General features: G+C 38.0%; 1 protein-coding gene across 1 annotated transcript in view; it reads left to right on the forward strand.

Moving 5' to 3' along the window:
- Positions 1 to 18,831, forward strand: part of PPFIBP2 (PPFIA binding protein 2) — a 105,133-nt gene that overhangs the window by 45,934 nt on the left and 40,368 nt on the right. Inside the window, exons 4-5 of the mRNA XM_051622221.1 lie at positions 8,939 to 9,028; positions 13,267 to 13,380. Coding sequence (XP_051478181.1) covers positions 8,939 to 9,028; positions 13,267 to 13,380 — 204 coding nt within the window. The remainder of the gene's footprint in view (positions 1 to 8,938; positions 9,029 to 13,266; positions 13,381 to 18,831) is intronic.

The raw sequence follows: 18,831 nt of genomic DNA on the forward strand, positions 1-18,831 counted from the left end.
GGGAATGTATGGCGAAAAAGGAGAATATGCTGTTTACCACGTTGTGCTTTAAAATGAAAAATAATTTGCACTAGTACTTCACTTAATCGATTCTTGATCAGGGGAACTGAATGGGATCTTTTAGGATGCCTTTGTTTTGGATAAAAATGGTGGTACTTTTTATCCTGAATATGTTATTCTGATAAAGTTGTTGTGGGTTGGTTTGTGGGGTTTTTTTTAAAAGACAGTGGTATTAAAATGATAATTCTGTCACGATCTGTCTGAACATGAATTAACTGCATGAAATCGGTTTTGTCATCCTAGAAAAGGAAAAAGTTTGTACATTTGTCACTTTGGAAAAATTACTTAGGTTTTGTCAGCTTTTAGATTTGTTTAGGTTCCAAGTATTTAATTTTCAATGTTTGAAAAATCCATGAATGGGATGTGAGTAGATTCTTCATGGTGTACTTGTTTTTAAATTACAATATTAATTTGTGTGTCATGTAAGCAGCACACCCTCTTGTTATACTTTGTGTTCTTGCAAATTCTATGCATGCCATTTATGTTAGTGCGTCTGTATGATAGTCAATTAAAAACACACACGTACACATACAGACGTGCATTCTATTTTTTTTTTACTAGATGTATAAACATGAAATGTAGGTATATATGTGTGTGGCATGTGATTAGGAACTTTAGTTTGGGTAGTTTGTTGAATTCATATAAAATATTAATTATATAATGTTGGTCTTTAATAAAAGCTTGAGAATCTTGAAAGTAATTTACCAAATTCTTGCATCAGGTTCCTGAAACTTATATTTCTGAAGTGTGCATAGGAGGCAATTAAATGGGTAGTTGAGTGGGATAGTGAAGAAAAGACAACAGGAAGTGGCAGTTGGTAACATTATACTAGTAGTTTAACCTGTGCTGTGTGGAGTTAAAGCTGAATAACACTCTAATGTTTTTTGAGATCACATCTTAATTTGTTATTTAAATGAGGTTTTGAATATAGTATGTTTGCCACCCCTGCTTCTCAGTTTAATTTCTAAAAATTTGCTAGGTTTGCTAACAAAAGGCTGAGGTGTGCTCTGTCAGGTTGTGTGGCATTCAGGATACACTGAGGACAATATCATAATGAGAGAGGGATCAAGAAACAGCTTCAGTGAAGAAAGGCTCACACTGAAAAATCCAAAGAGCTGGAGGGGTTAACACAGGCTGTCTTAGGGATGATTTTGAAGTACTGTGTTCAGAAAGGATACTGTGTTGAAATGTGGCACTGGCTTTTACAGAAATAAATTATGCTATTACTGTGGTTGCATGTTAATTCGTTTATGTAGGGTGCTAAAAGAGAGTATCAATACTGCTGCTTTTTCTTGCAAGCTCTTTAAGGGGGTGGGAACATGTGGGGGAAGGGAAGAGAACTGAAAATGGTCTTGTATTGTTTCCAGGAGAACTTAAGCAGTCTGGTCTCAAATTCCTTTGACAAGTCATTAAAAAAAAAAAAAAAAAGACAAACAAACAAACAGAAAAAACCAGTTGAAACCATCTAAGTTGCTTATTTAATTCTCATGTTCAAGAAACCTTACGTCACATGTCGGGCACTTAACTGTGATAGCATATGAAGATTTCAGGCCCTGCAGTCATAAACTGTTGCTCTTTGGCTGATCATGAAAGTCTGAGTACCCTCCAGAGTAACAAATGGCACTTAACAAGTGAGTACTGCAGCAGACTTTCATAAACCCTTGGTGAAGTATGCCAAAGCTGGCGCCAATTTCATTATTAGCAGAAATCACTTGAGAGACCAGGATCAGTTTTGATGTTGCAGTTGGTTGGCTAAGCCAGATTTGCATGGTATCTGCAGCTTGAACTGGGGTAGAGCAGCAAACAAGTACAAAAATCACTTGATCCAGGCAGGCAAAATGACAGAACTGCTATTTTCAGATGCCTGGAATAGAGGATCTGGTTTTAAGCGGTAGTCTTGTAAGACGTTGTGTGTAGTAGGATCATGCAACAGCAGCAGGGACAAAGCAGTGTTTAGATGAAATTGAAATAGTCACCACACCTCAGCTCTTTCCATTGGGCTTTCTTGGTGTTGAAATTACTTGTGAGAAAGTGCCAAGAATGGCCATAGGTATGGACAGAGTGGGCAGCAAAATGTAAGAGCAGATGGACAAAGCTGAGAAAACAATTTAGCTTTGTCTCAGTTGTATATGTAACACAGTTAACATGTTTTCCTTTGTTTACTTTTTTTTTTCTCAAATTTTGTTGGTGCCTTTTGTCAGTAATAAAAAAAATATTAGTCTGCAGTAGTATTTCTCACAAGAGAAAACTTGCCCTGATAATGTGGTACCTAATACCAGAAAGCAAAACTCTGCACTGGGTACAGCCCTACTGTACTTTCATGGCAATTTCAGAACTGTCCAGGTTAGCTTCTTCTGGCTTAGAAGCTGAATGTTATGTGATTAGAGGCCCATAGTACCACTCTGGCTTCATGCAGGGTTACAAGAGTTTGTAACAACAGATATTCAAGGATAGCTTGTTAGTAAGACACAAAATCTGGCTAAGGAGGTCACAGGAATTATTAAGGAATTCTCAGCAGTCTGTTTCTAGAAAAATATGGAAAAGTTCTTGTATATAGACAGTGCACTTCTAACATTACAGCTAAGGCAGCAACTTTGTTCTTATGAAGTAGTTAGCTGGTGGGCAGTTTGTGAGAAGTGTTTTGCAGATAACATGCTGATTTCTTTTACAGGGCCTGAGCACAAATCTGTCACTGTTAAAAGTCGCTGTTGCAAGCTGAGGAACCTGAGACACTCCCCACTACCTGAAACTGAAAGGGTCTCATTTATAGCAAATTCTCTTTTCCCAAGGGATTTGGATTAGAGGGCTCACATACCATTTCATCTGTTGTCCTGTTACATTATTCTTTTATTTCCATCTGGAACACACCATTCCACATAAAAATGGCACAACCCCATTTTCTTATGTAGGCATATATGTATAACCACAAATTATTAAAAAGCATTACAAACATAAATGGTAATGTTTACTACAAACAGTATTATGGGCTCTCTAAGGACACTGTAAATTAAGTGAGCTATTTGAACTGCAGTGTATGGGGTGTAGCAAAATGGAAAGTCTCTTGCACCTGGAAAACTTTGTACAAGGGTAAGATATCTTATTTTGAAAGACATGCCTTCATATGAAGTGGAAGCATCTGATGACTCTTGCAGATTGCTTTAGACTTACCCTTTGAAGTGCACATAGCATTGACCTGAAATAAGTGTACGTGAGTCTTAGGCTTTTCTTCCCTTTCTTCAATATCCAATTCATAACCTTTATTCATAAGAGGTGGAGCAGTCAAATCCATGCTATAGCCACAAAGTTCATGATATTGAGGGTGAATCTTATTTCTTTTGTAAGGATATCTTCCTTTAAGTAATTTATGGAGAAAAAAATAGGCATTAGTATTAGGAAAAATTATCCAGATAAAATACAAATATTTGGACAGATTTATTGTAAGGATTACAGAAGTTTACCTAGCTCTGTCTTTACTTAATTTCAGACTATATGCTGTTATCTTTTTCCAAGTGACTGGCACTTTCATTTGATCAACTAGTTAAAATGGCAAATAGAAAATCCTGTTGTTACTTTGTTAATTACCTTCAGATGAAAAGCAGGAATTACAGAACAGAAAGCATGTTACAGCCTTCTCAAGTAGACTGGGTGAATGTACATATATTCAGATGGGTGTGTATCTGAAGTAGTGCTAACATGCCAAGAGATGAAATTTGTATTAAATCCATAGTCACATGCCAAAATAAAAATGTTTACTGGCTAGGCTATTCACTCATCACTGCACAATAGCAACTACCATGACTCATAACATCAGTTCTGCTTACGCAAAAGAGTAATAAAGAGATGAAAAGTCCATGCTCTTCTAAATATTACCAACTCCAAATAGGCTGGAAAAAATCAATAGTGTACATTTTCTTATATTGAAATGGAATACTACAGTCTCTGTGCTGCTGGCAGTTTGCAGGGAAACTGAGTGGTTGAACTCTGGCTATACTTGTTTTCATCTTCTGAACTGCAACAAAAGACAATATCAAGCAGGTCCCTGATCTTCCCCATTACTGCAAGTATTATAGCTGCCACAAGTGTCTTACTCAATTATCAGTGGAACTGAAAGTGATTCATGTGACTGAATAAGAAGAGAGGAGGGTTATGACATAATCTGTCTTCTGAAAGAGGCAGGTTACTTGTTGAAAAAGCTTACAAATCACCACTCTAACTGACTGCCAGTTGGTTTTTTCCCAGCTCCTTCTGCCTCCACAGCCCAATATGAGATCCATAGTGACAAATTTGTGTGACAGCTTGCTGATCAACTTCAGAAGTTGGGATTTTTTTATTATTATTTTTTTAAATAGCTTCGTTTGAGATTTTTGAACTGAAACTGAAACAACAACCATGAGGAGTACTCAAACTGGTCTGTATTCAGTTTTGTTATCTTGCATGTGTCCTTGCTTTACAGGGTTTTTAGAGCCTATCAAGATTCAAGTAGAAGTTCTGTTATGGGAGCTTCAGAACAGAACATCTGTACAGAAGCACTATGTAATGGTTGTCATTCTGCTCTGACAATCTGCATTCTGAATTGTTTCCTATTAAAATAACATTCAAGAAAACATAGCAATCCATGCTTACCAGGCTCTGAGAAGCCTGTTGAAAATTAAAGTAGCTGAGTCAATCAAACATTTCTTCCCTTTCTTGCCATGTCCTTTTATATTTTTATATATTTATCCTCATTTTAAATTAAAGCTGTTGAATGATACTCTGAAGTCTGACTTTTTGTGTGTCTCATAGATTCTGAAGAAATGTTTAAGCCTTTTTCTTGGAAAAGGACTCTGTAATGATTTGATGATGTGATGCTTAGCCAGTCAGTTTTCCAGCAGCTACTGATATTTTGTCTGAGTTTAAAGAGCATATTCCAAAGAGACACATGGAAACTAAAGGTGAAGAAGAAGCTGAAGCAAGTGATGGAATGCAAAAGCTTTTTTTTTTTTTTCCTAAAACTGGGAGAAATAGTTGATTTTTAATTGTTTGAGGAAACATTTTATGTTCATATCTGATATGCATTAAACTCTTTCCATAATCTCTATGGAGACAGGTGATTCAAGAAATTGCTTTGCAACTCCCTTAGGCAAAGTATTTATGGTGTACACTTGACTTTTCATCTGCAGTGGTACTACCATCAAGGTAGTTTCAGCCACCTTGCCTTAGCATGCCTTTCCTTCTAGTTTGTTACCATGTGTTATCATAAACTTTTCTACATGTTTTATGTGTTACAGGTTCTATATTCAGTTGCTGCTGATACATGTGATATCTAACTATACTTGCTCAGTTTCCTCTCAGTATTGACTTTCACAACTGCAGAATGCACTCCAACCATCCACAGATGGCCTTGGTTCATATTACATTGTTTTATCTTGTCTTTATGCATGCCACAAGGATTTCCCAAGGCTTTAACAACTGCTGTGTCAATCAGTCACTTTCATTTAGCAGGTCACTTTCTGTCTGCTGTACTTATCTGAGCACACTCTGGCTGATGTATTGATAGGGTTGGTTTTTCTTTTTTTCTTCCCCTTTTCTGTTCACATGGGTGGGATCCATTAGGTTTTGCATGGGCATTGAGGACTTCCAGCAGAGGATATTTCAGTCACTGAGTGTAGCAGACATCATCAGAGGCTATATATTTGGTATATGTGAGTGTAGTAAAATATCATATTTGTGATGTGATGTTGAACTGATACTTAACTACTGATTATGTAGAATGTTGAATTCTGTTTTGCACTCATGACAGATTGGTTATGTAAAAATGTGTTGGCAGTAATTTAACTCACTGTGCTTATAAGGCTGGGGGGGGGCGTGGTCACACAAGTGGTTACAGGTATATTTCTTAAATCTGGCCTAGGAAAATAGCAAATGACAGCAGGAGAAAGTGTGCAAAATCTGCCTGATTAGGTGATCCTCTTCACTAGATTTTTGTCATTAAGAGAATCTTTCCCTGCTTAGCAGTGTGCTGTTCTTCCCTGAATACTTGATGTTCTAGGTGCAGGAAAGTCTCCCCTACCACTGTAAGCCAGAGACACACTGGGGAAGGTCTGTGGGCTCTCTATTGAGAAAACTCATTTAATGGTATGTCATGGAATGGAAATGGAATGGAAACATAGCTGCCAAGGCTTAAAGATTTTGAATTCTAAAGTGCAATAGAAGACTGCTCTCTAAGTGGAGTAATACCCCAGGCAGGATGGCTGGCAGTACAATTGAGGATGCATATTCGAGGTCAAGGGATTATCTGGGCAGACATAGAGAAATGTATGTTGTTTACTTATGAGGATTCCTTGTTTTCATTATAGTACTATGAAAGTTAAGAAGGAATGAACTTTAAGACCATAGAGACGGACTGACCAACATTTGTTACAGATGGCCTAAGTTAAACTGAAGATGCATGTTTTATAAACACGCCGAGGGAGGTTGCAAGATAGGTGGTATTTCTTAATAAAAGGAGAAGGCTTGAAAAAATTACATCGAGATGTTAGGAAAGATGGATGGAGTTCTTAAGACACAGAAATTCTAAAGAATTAAAACTAGTTAGGAGAAGAAGAGGGAGTGAGGTCACCATTCCTTTAGGACATAATGTACTTACACAGTGGGCCAGCTCTCTACAGGGGCCACTGTAAAACTTACTCATTTGTCTGATACTTCTGTCTTGTATGTTATGCACTCAGTGCAGCCTTAGAGCCATGTCTTGAATTTTAGTTGTTCCTACTATGAAAGCATCCAAAGCTAGTGAGAAAAATGTATTCTGAGTAGAATTAACATATTCTTCAACAATCAATCCTAGTTAATGAGGTTCTGCACATTCTATTCTTCTGTGTTTTTTTGTTAACCCTCTAAAACGGGGAATACAGGCTAAGGTTAGGGAATTTATAGGTGATTTTAGTTAGGGGCCTTGCAGCTATGCTAAAGAATATGACTGAAATGTAAGAGCCTGATACGTATGAAAACAGTATAAATAATAGGACACAATTCAGTATAGACTAGTGCAAGGTTATACATTTAAGCAGAAGCAATGAGTAAACACAGGATGAAGAACAGGATGCTAGCTAAGTAAGAGCATTGAGAAGGGATGTGGAAGATATGGGTCCTGGGCTGAAAATATATCAGTGTTGCTATATGGCTAATATGAAAAGAAGGCCCAAGGATCCATGAAAAGGTTTTTTCCACTCTATCCATTTTCAGCTAGAGTCCTGTGTCTCCTCTGAGGCACTTAATTTCAGAAGTCGAAGAACAACTGGTGAAGAGGATCCAAAAGAAAGCAACAAACAGGTCTTGAAAAATTAACACATGAGGAAAAGGCAGAAAAACCTGTGTCTGTTTAGTCTAAAGAGGGACCTGCTATTTAGATATATACAGATAATCCTCAAATATATTAAAAAATTCTGAAGCTAAGGGAAGGGCCTTTTTTATCCACGATGGTATGATAACCAGTAGGTTGAAGTTGAAGAGATGATGATGCAGGTTACATGTTAAGAAAAATGTTCCAATGATGGGTAGCTAAGAAGCAGATTATCTGAGGCGGTATAATCCATGTCTAGAGGCCTTTAGGAGTAGTCAAGACTCCTTGCAAATAATTATTGGTCCTAGGATGGAATAATGAATCAGATCATCTCTTCAGACACCTTTCAGGCCAGTGTGGTGGTGTCTTTGATGATTTTGAAAGGAGTTGAGAATCACAGAGGTAAAGGTGTCAGTTCCTCACAGCTCAGCACATAAAGATGCCACACTTATATCTAGTTCAGCTTTTTATGGCTTGAAAAGTGTCTTTTGGTGGGATAAATACTTGATTTCCTGATTTACATTAATTAGCACCATGTGTATTTTTGTAATCTGTTTTACATTTGGGCATCTACTGCAGATCTCAGTGGAGATCAAGAAGCAATGAATATGTAGAATATAAAAAAAACTATTCACAAATGTTCAGTTAAAAAAGAGAGTTAGGGGGGAGGATTATAATTATTGGTGCCATTGTTCATGTAACTATAAATGAGTAGTCAGCTGCAGACTAGTGTAGTTGAAGGGAACTCAGTGAAGTTGGATTCTTGTGTTAGCTGAAAAGCCAGCCAGGGTGTTTGATTCCCTGGCAGAAATGCATTGCCTGCAACAGAGCTGGGAAATGAACCACAAAGAGCTCATGTTACTTTTGATGCTCTAAGCAAACAGCTCCATTCCCACAGTTACACAATGTTTTTGTGCGCAGGATGAAGCTATGAGACTCTTCTAAACTTCTTAAAATAAATCTGCTGATTTATTTTTGTTAATTGTGGTGTTTCTCTCTGGAGTATCAAAGTTCACAGGAAATGGAATGTAGGGAATATTTAGGAACAGGCCATGTTTTAGAAGGTCTTGCTCCTTAGAGCCATTTAGAAATCCAGAAGTGGTTACGTAGCTAGAGTAGTTCCTGATAAGAATTTGCTATTTTATATTATTTGTTAATTGCTAACAGAAAATTTATACTTTCAGTAATTTCTGAGAATAGTATAATACATATGGCAATTTTTACCACTTAGTATTCCTTGACTATGGCACAAGACTGTTGAGATCAGATATTTCAAATTATATGTTTGTTGTCTTGGTAAGGTGGCATTTTCTAATGAAATGATTTTTGCTAGAAAATAATCAAACCTATTACGATACTGATTTTGGTTGCTGGAAATGAGAAAGTATTAAAAATCCAGCTAAAAAAAGCTGCACACAAAAGGTTCATTACATATGAAATAACGTTTTAATCTGTGGACATATTTTTGCATGTTTTTTTTGTATTAGAACAATCTCTTATTAACTGTTGCCTGAAATTTTAATATTAACTAAAAATTCTCATAGCACTGTTTTCCCTCAGTCACAGGCGAATCATCATTCAGCTAATAATGAAACTTATCAAGAAAGATTGGCACGATTAGAAGGTGATAAAGAGTCGCTGATACTGCAGGTACGTGTTGTAGGGAACATTGTCTGCATAGTTGATATTCAGTGAATAAAAGCTGAAGTGACAGTATTTTGTGTTAAACAAATGTTAGCAGGTCACCAAATGTAACTGATATTTAATCAGGAATTAACTTACAATTTGTATCATCTATCTGATTGGTTTCATGGTGGGGTAACTTGGTAAAGGAGAGGGGTGTAACAGCAGTAAGAGGGAGAAGAATGACAAAGGAAACAAAACCAAAATTTAAAAATAATGCTCTGGAGTCCTGAGACAATGCTGTGATAGTGGTTCTTATTCTAGGCTTTCTGGCTTGTACCAGTTTATTTTTCTAAGTTCTGTGTACCACCATTTTTAATTAACTGGAAGAACTGCTATTTTTTCCTGCTTGTGTACGGTACCAAAGTTGTTTTAAATCATCAGAAAGCTTAAGGGGGAGATAAAGAAAAATGTGATAGGAAAATGCAGACCTAAATTTTTCCAGGTTTCCCATGTCTCAGTTTACCAAGCCTTTTTCAAAGAGATCCCATGTCCTCCTGGAAAAAATGCATGTTGTACAACTTAAAATAAAAATATAAAAAAAATCAGCCTTAATTTGGGGGGGGGGTGTATTTTCAGTGTTACTAAACTGTACATTATCTGCTTTTTAAAACTGAAGCTGAGGATTCTTTAAATGGTCTTTGCATAGCCTTTTTCTTTATGCTTACAAAGCATATTATAAGCGTATGTATTTATATCAAACAAAACTGTAGGTGTTCTCTGTACTTTCAGTTACTAGTTTCTGTAAGCATGTTTTATCCTGTATGTTCTGTTCACACTTGTGCTAATTTACTGAGCAGAATTCTCACTGCTGTTTTTAAATAAACAATAAACGGTTTGTGAGATGTAAGTTTAGGCTTGGCTGGATTTTTCATTGCTGTTAAACTAAAATTGCTATTACCAAATTGAGAAGAAAAACTATTAAATCCTGAATGAAAAACAAACTTCTGGTTGGAATTTAAGTGTTTAAGTTTGTGCTGCAAATTCCTTTTTTTTAATTCTGGCAGCGAATCAGGTCAGGGAAGACAGCATCACAACTGATACTTATTAGAAAAGCTTTCATTAATCAAGTGATTATTAACAGCAGCATCTTCATTCTCTTAATACTAGCAAATAACTTTTCACACAGGATGGACATTCACTTTTTGCACAGTTCACTCACATGAGCAACTCATAATTTGAGCAACAACTAGGCGGCCAAACCCAACTGTTTACTCAGAAGCGGAGGGTTGTAGTGATGCACATGTGGTTTTGTCCCTGAAGGCCTCCTTTGTTCCATCACATTGCATGTATAGTCCTGCAATCTTTGTCTGCCTTTAGCAGCCACTGTTGTCTTGGAGGTGGTTCATGCCATACAGCTGGTTGGTGGTGGTCATGTGTGCTGGTGGGCTTGTACAGATTTGGCAGAATTTTGGTGTTCAAAGTATATAATCTTTTGTGGATTGAACAGGACTGGTAGTCTCCAGTGCTTGTATGTTCCTGAAGACTGTTTCAGGCTGCTGCTTAGTATGTACTTTTCTTGTCTTTGTCCTGCTGATTTTTATTAATTATTTATTAATCCACACAAATAGGCACCCATAGAATGAAGCCAGGCAAACTCACAAAGAAGGGTTTTGATGACATGGCTTGGAAACCTGCCTAGAGTTTTTCTCAAAAGGAGTGTAAGAAAGTCAGATGTAGAATTTGTCTCTCTTGCCTTTCATCCCCATCAAATCAAGAGGCTTAGTCAATATTTATGCATATTTATATCCCACTGCACAGTATTGCAGTAGAACTCCAAAAACTCCGGGCAAGTAAGCTAGATGAAAACCTCAGTCTCATAGATCAACATCAGCAGCAGCAAATAAAAAGGTGCCAAGATAGAGCTGGGGTTAGAACCTGGCTCACTCCAATTCTTTGTCTTCTATTTAGGCACTTGAATATGAACACAAGTGAGACCTGTGCTGAGATTGCACTGGCCTGAGGGAGTCTGGTGGTATAAACCTGGCTCCTTGGTGTGACCATTGGCATGCAGGATGAGAAAGGAATGGGAAACAGAGCACCTCTGTTCTGTAACTCGTGTTGCATTATGCTGGTGACTGTGGTCCATAGCTGTAATCTGTAGGGAATATGAGGCTAGGAGCACTCCAGTCTTGCATCAGACTTGCTGCAAAAGAAGCAGTATAAGGCATGTTGTAGTGGGCCCAGATAGTGCTGACTACCTTTGTCCCTCAAGACTTTTGAACAGTGCACCTGGAAACTTGTTTCCACTGTTCTGTTGGTAGTGGAGGCTGGAAATGCTTCAGCATCTGGGATGCCTTCTCATAGCTCTGTGCCTGTGCACAGGAGCTAATGTACTGCTTTAGGTGTTTGTTTTGGTGTTTTGTTTTTTTCCACCAAGAGGTTTTAAGCTATTATACCACTTGATTTTTAGCTAATTGTTCTGTATGTCTCACTTTTATAGATATCTATGGAAAATATGTTATCTGTGGGCTGATTTCTGCAGGTATTGTGCTGCTCAGGCAAGATGGACTTGCCAGCATAGCATACGCTGGGGTTATGTTCTGTGTGCAGCCTGCAGAGTTCCTGAAGAGTCTGGCAGATGTGATCCTGAACAGAGGGGAAAATATGAGCTGAAAGTGGCTGATGTGCCTCCCAGCCTAACTACTGGAACATCCAACACATGCTGCTAAGGCTTTACTAAATTCCTTTGCAGGTCACATTTAACATAGTTTTCCTTACAGGTTATGGTGCTAGTAAGTAGAGCTTGTTTGTGGTAGAACCTGCATCATACTGCAGAAGAGGATTCAGTTTGTTCACACCCCTCACTGGGTTTTTTTGTGTGCCATCACTCATTTAATAGGAGCAAAACAAAAGTCGATGCACAACAGACTTCCTTGCAGGGAGTTTTTCCCCCTGCCCCGGCTTGGATGTGTCCCCCTCCCATTTGCCTCCACCCACTCCTTCCTGTCATCTCTCACCCTGCAATCATCTGTACTCAGCCCAAGAGCCAGATACCTTAAAGTCATAAAAATGAAATAGTCCTCTTTTTTTCTTTTTCTGTGGTCCTTTCCCAGACGTGTGTCATTGTGTTTGCAGGTAAAACAAACACAGATCACCCAGTCACTCCCTCTGCATCTTCCCTGAAGTGAACTCTGTTGTTCCTTGATTGGGTTTTAGAAATGCTTTATGGTGGATACATTGTAAAGGTTTCACTTAGACGTATTGGACTTTCCTCTTTTTTCCCCCCTTAAATAGAGGTGTTGCAGGGTTGGATGTGAGAGCATAGATATGTTTTTGTTTGAAGAAACATTTTTATAGTATAATCAAGGCTCTTACATATGTAAATAGTAAAAATTAATATACAGAGTGTGTGTGCTACTTAACACAAGAATTAATGCTTGGAGGTTTTTTTCACATCTTTCTAATGCTATCCTGGATGTAGTTTTTTCAGCTTTGCAAGCATTGGGTTAGGCTGCTGAGCTTTTCTTATTACATACTCACTCACTACCACCATTCCCACAGTTCATTACTGGTATTGCTTATTGTTTCTTTTCCTGGGATTCATTCTCTGTATCTCATTTCTTTTGCTTTCATGTTTTGGCTTGCAAAGCCTGGGAATTTTTCTTGGAATAGAACTTTGCCGCTGCTAAAACATGCCTTTTACTCATAGCATTCTTTATAACTTCAGAACCCTTTATTGATAGGTAAGCTGTTTTTCTGTTCTGGTAAGAAGTAAAGTAATTGGTTGGTTTCCAAGTGAACAGTTTTATTTTTTTATCTGTTTTAGGGGGTGAAATGCCAATGGAACCTGAAGTTGCAATGCACGCTTCAGGAGCACTTTAAAATATTTTTAGTATCCTCTGTTTTTGTTTGGTGCTTTCTAATTTTTCCAACACTTGCATGAACTGACTGGAGCTACCTGTAGGTAGTGTTCCATTGTTTCTAGAAGTGCTCTTTCTTTTTTTTTTTTTTTATATTAAACAAAATACTCCAGGGCAGGGAGGGGGGGCAGAGGGCGGGGTTGAAGCAAAATACAGGTAAGACTGAATAATTGTCTATCTTGATAGAGCAGGTTGTTGCAGTGCACAAGAATATTAAACCATTGAATACTTTAGAAGTAAACTTGCTGTTAAAAATGTGCATTTGGATGCTAATTGTATAATGTAATTGAAGCTTATTTACAGTCGGTTCAGTAGCATTGTGCTTCTATTCTCAAATTACAGGTGAGCGTTCTTACAGACCAGGTGGAAGCTCAAGGAGAGAAAATCCGGGACTTAGAAATCTGTCTTGAGGGCCACCAGTTGAAACTGAATGCTACAGAAGAAATGCTTCAACAGGTAAACATCTGGATCAGAAAGCTTCTTGCATGACCTTCCCCAAGAGAGGGGTGAACATGTATGCTCAGCATGTCTGCATGTGTGACTGCCTTTGGCAACAAGATTTAAAAAAAAAATATCCCTCTTTTATTGTACTCCTGCTGCTTCACACTTTTTTTCTTCCCCCTCCCAATAAATGTTTCCTTGTTTTCCTGTTGCAGAAATGTTTTACTGGCTGGTTGCATAATACTGTACGTGGCAGCACGTAAAATGAAACTATTGTGTCTTATTTGTACTGTGCTGACAAACTGAATTTGGACATGGTTGAGTAACTGGTTAGACAGGTTAAATGTATCTAATACGTAGGAGTTACAGAATTAAGAAGTTTAATTAAATATCTTATGTTTTCCTATGGCTTTGAAGCTGAACATGTAGCAAGTTGAAATTAATTACTGTATCAAATTTGGATCTATAACCATTTTTGCTTAATTTAGGAGCTTTCAACTTATTTTTTAAAGACAGTATCTTAAGCCATATCTTTCTTTATTTCAATTGTCAGTTTCAGGCTATGTGATTTAATTTTTGCCCTTCCATGTTATATATGTATTGAGGGAGCAGAAAAAATGATAAATTAAAAATTTCACATTTCGTGTATTACCACAGAGCTGGCAGGTTGTCGACGCAAAAGGAACTTTCAGGTGCAATTTCCTTTTATCATCCACTGGTGATACAGTACATTGATATAAAAAAATAGATCTGAAACTGTAAATTACCCTCAAAATATATGTCAGAAATTTGCAGAATATTGTATTTGATGAACTTATTTCCTCTCCCCACCCAAAATTACTATTTTAGTCTATGTGAAATGGACAAATCTTTCTATGAACAATTCATAGGTTTAAATAAAAGTTGTGTTAATCTTTATAATCTTACTTTACTCTAAGGATCCACGTACATATATATGTAAGGAGCAGCAGTTTCTTCTCCAACCTTCTCCAAAAAAAAACAATCTCACACAACTTCTGCAGCCCAAAATTTTTCCAGCTGGGAAAAGTTTTATTCTCATACTTAAATGAGGGGATGTTTTTAAAAATGCAGGTAACAAGTGTATTTAGTTTTCAACTGAGATCTGAAGTGAAATTCAAAGAACAATAACTATTTAGGTTCTGAAAATCTGTTTTCAACTTCAGGAAGGCTTTCACAATAGAGTGTAGAAGTTTCCTGTTTCAATCTAAAACTAGATAGTTGTTCTGTGACTTTGCTAAAACTGTTTATTGTTTCTCTGACTTAACATTTTCTGCTCTGGTAGTCTTCTGAGGAAACTGAATTTCAAGTCTGATTTAACAGAACACTGAGGCATCTGAAAATAGAATATAATAATGCATGTATATTGCTATTTTTAATGAAAACGTTTTAATCTACCCCTTGGGCGTTTGGCACATGCATCCATTGCTTGCAAAGCTGAGTCTGAAGTGACAAGCTACAAATGTCTCTTCTACAAGAAGTCAGAGACTCTTCAAATAGTTTTAACATAAACCTTAAATCTAAATTTTGAGATCACTTTGAGCAGCTGTAATTGTTGCCAAATGGGAGTAATTCCAAATTTATTTTCTTTCCTGTACACGTATTAAATAGTTAGCAATAAGCTCAAACTTGTTGATTGCTTTGTGTTGTAGTTCTGAGATCTTGCATTTAAACATAGCTTACAGAATTTGTGACTGATCTCTCATGTTCACAGCATGTATGATAGCTCAAGTTTGGTGTGTGTTGGTTTGTTGTTTTTTTTAAGAATTATCTAGGCCATAACTTGGTAAAGATTTTTATTTCATTTTAATCTTAAAAGTTTGTCCATTTGAACTTTGCACAGACACATACACTTAGAATTTTTATATACTTTCATTAGCTAAACCAAAATCTAAAAATAAATTCATTGTGGAATGATTATATTTAAAATCTATTTTCTCACTGGAATAAGAAAAATAAATATTTTAACATTTTCGTTCTGTGAAATAAGAAGGAAGAGCAAATTAAATGAAATACTGAAGGATGATGAGGAAATGGTAATTGGGATGTCTTTCTAATGGATTACATTCCCTAGTAGACAGTGAGATACTGGAAACTGGAGTTAGATCTCAAAATCTCAACAGTCAGAGGAATTATGCATTTATTCTAGCTCAGCAGAGGGTCCTGTTTGTATGTAATTTATTTTAAACTTTCTTTTCTCACTTCCTCTTGTTGAAAAGATTATTCTCTAAAGGGGAGGAGTTGAGATTTGGAGAGAAGGGAATGATCTGATAATGTGGTGATTAGGATGTTCCTGTAAGTTATGTTGCCAACAGGCTTTCTTGCAGATAATTTGTCAAAACTGGAGTTGAGTATCTGGCCTCAGGGACTTCAGCAGACTGATGGATCAATCAGGTTTTGGCGAGAGTTAGCTTCAGTCTTCTCAGCCAGCAGTTCCAGTGTCCTGTAGAAGTAAGTGCTCATGATGCTTAGCAATGAGGTGAAAGATACTAGTGTTTTTCCTGTCAAAACTATTTAATGGGTTTTCCAAGTCAGTATTTCTTTATTTTTAAAGTGACCTAACTTATTTCTGATAAGAAAAAAAATCATCTAGGTACCTGTATAAATATTACTGCTTTTCAGAAATACTTCTTTTGTCTTCCAGAGGTGCACGTAAGTGCATGTAAATTCAATTTTATTTCATGGTTCTGCTTGCTTATTTACAATATATTGAACTCCACTGATTTTTACCTTTTCGAACTTAAGTTGACTGCTTCCTCTACATGGAAAAGAGAATTATGAAGATCAGTGGCCTAGTCTGAAAAACTTGTTCTGTATATTAGAACTAACCTAACTCCAGTATGGATAAGCAAATTATTTGCTTATCTAGAAAACCATGTACCTGAGTCCAGATAAGCCCTGTCTTTTTAATTTTGGGTACAATAAGAAAAGTTACTCTTAATTACTTTTGTGCCCAAAATGCTACAGTAAAAACAAAAATCATACACTTTGTTGAGGTAATTTAATCATGACATCTGTTAGTTCCACAAGAGAAAAGGTATGTAATGCTACCCTGCAAAATAGGTTTTGCTGAATCTCTGCTAGCAGAAACTTGTCCACTTTGTCAGGGTGGGGTTACTGGCTAAAATCCTTCTGGCTTGTGATTTATGCACAGTTTTTTTGAACCCTGCTACAAAGTGATCATGGAAACAGTTTTGAAATAACAGGTAAAATAAGCTTTTATACAAATTACATGAAATGGCTGCTCAGCATTTAGGGTGGACATCTTGACTTTAGAATAATAGCAACAGACTTCTGCTTTGCAGAAAACTGTGATTCTTGATCAGTCTAAGAAGACAGTTCAATAGCCCTTAGTCAAAATATGAACTTTCAATAAATTAGTTGGGCCAGTTTAAAAGTTAATGCTACAAAAAGCAGAAGGCCTGATATTCCTTTCATCAGTGTGCTTCTGCAGCTTACTTTATACTGACTCTTACACTTACCAAACTTTTTCCTCAGCAACTGGGAGAAAACTAGCTGGGCTTTGAAAAGAAGGGGATGTTTTTCTGCTGGGTGAGTTGAAACAGGTCACAGAAAAGGTCAAAGTGTGGCATAAGGGCAGTGGTGAGATGTGCATTTGACCTGGCTTTTTATGAAGCCACAGCCAAAAAAAATAGGCTCAGCAGTGTCTGAGAAACGAGAGAATCCAGTGTAACAGATGCAGAGATGCCCTGGTGTGCACAGTTACAGGTAATGCATGTATGTTTTCATGAGATGTGATGCTTATGGTGTCAAACTCCATGTTTTGCTTTTGTTAAGGATATTTTTTTCTGCTACAGTCTCTAATCAAGAAAAGCAGATCTTTCGAAAACTCCTGAAAGTCAGTGGCAAACTTTTAAATCAGTCCTTAAGTGTGGTTCTGGTTTGGGCCAACAAACACGTTTCCCTGGTCATCCTTCATAGTAAATGTAAGGAGAAAATCTTCTGGAGCGTGACTGGGTGTAAGATGCCAGTTTGATCTCACTGAATTGCCTTCCAGTAGTATCTCTGTCTTGTCGTGGTTCCTTGTCTCTCCTGGCTGGCTCGCCATTGATGGTCGTGGTTTGGGACAACATGACAACAAAGGAACAGCCCCATGGCCGCTCACTCAACTCCCCCCACACACACTCTGGGATGAGCAGGACAAAGCTCACAGGTTAAGACAAAGGACAGGGAGGGTTCTTCGCTGATTAAGGTCCTGGGCAAAACAGACTCAACTTGGGGAAAAATAATAATTTCATATTGCACTAATAAAAGACACACAGGACACAGACAACACAAAGAGCAGGGCCTGCATATGTTACCCCCACCCCTCCCTTCTTCCCAGCCCCAAATCCCTTTGTTCCCGGTTTCTCTCCCTCCTTCCCCCCAGCGGCACAGGGGGACAGGGGATGGGGTTTAGAGTCAGTTCACAGGCTGGTGGTTCCTGCTGCTCCTTCCTCCTCAGGAAGAAGGATTCCTCACAGTCCTCCCCTGCTTCCCCACAGGGTCCCTCCCATGGGAGAGTCCTCCACGAACCTCTCCTTCATGAGTCCTTCCCACGAGGTCTGGAGCTGCTCCAGCCTGGGCTTCCCACAGAGTCACAGGTACTTTGGGAACAGCCACCTCCCCTGGTGCCAGGGATTGCACAGCTGTGCAATCAGAGTCCACAGGCAGCAAATCCTCTGGCCACAACATCCAAGTCCAGTGGCCAGGTTCACCCCTCCTGGCGCCCTCAGGGAATGTTCCACCACATTCCTCCACTAGTTCAGGGGGACAGCTTGCCATCCTGCCATGGGTTGCAGGGAAACTTCTGCTGGGCATCTTCTTCCCCTGCTTCCTCACCAATCACCAGCACTGCTTTCCTTCCCCAGCACAGCTCTTCTCTGTCCAAAATGCCTCTCTGCTCAGGTGTTACAGCAGTTCTTTTGTATGTTAATCAGTGAGGTGCATCTGTTGTCCCTCTAATGGCTCCTTGGCTGGTTTTGGAGCAGAGGAGCTTCTCAGCTTTTTACCAGAGCCACTCCTGGGGACTTTCCCCTGCTACCAAAAACCCACCAAACCAAACCAGAACACTGTCTCACCATCAAATGTGTAAAGAATATGGAAATGCCAGCCTGTGTGAATAGTTACCTACCTTGGCCCTTAGCACGTTGTAATGAATGTCTTGAAATAATAATATGAAAACTTCCTAGAATTATCTTGTGAAAACAATTTATGTTGACAGTCCATTTCCAGTATATCAGCTGCTTGAAAAATGTAAAACTGCAGCAAATTTTACTGAAGAATGATGTGTGTATGTCTTGTTCTAAGTTAGTTTGTAGCACTTCTGAGTACTCTTCAGTCAATTTTAAGAAATAAATATTTTTAAGGGAAGAGTCTTGAGCATTTGCTCTATTAGCTGTGGTGGAACTTGCTGTCAACTTTTCTTTCATTTGTGCTATGTACAAA

The sequence above is a fragment of the Apus apus genome, chromosome 5 (assembly GCF_020740795.1).
Source record: "Apus apus isolate bApuApu2 chromosome 5, bApuApu2.pri.cur, whole genome shotgun sequence".
NCBI classification, from domain to species: domain Eukaryota; kingdom Metazoa; phylum Chordata; class Aves; order Apodiformes; family Apodidae; genus Apus; species Apus apus.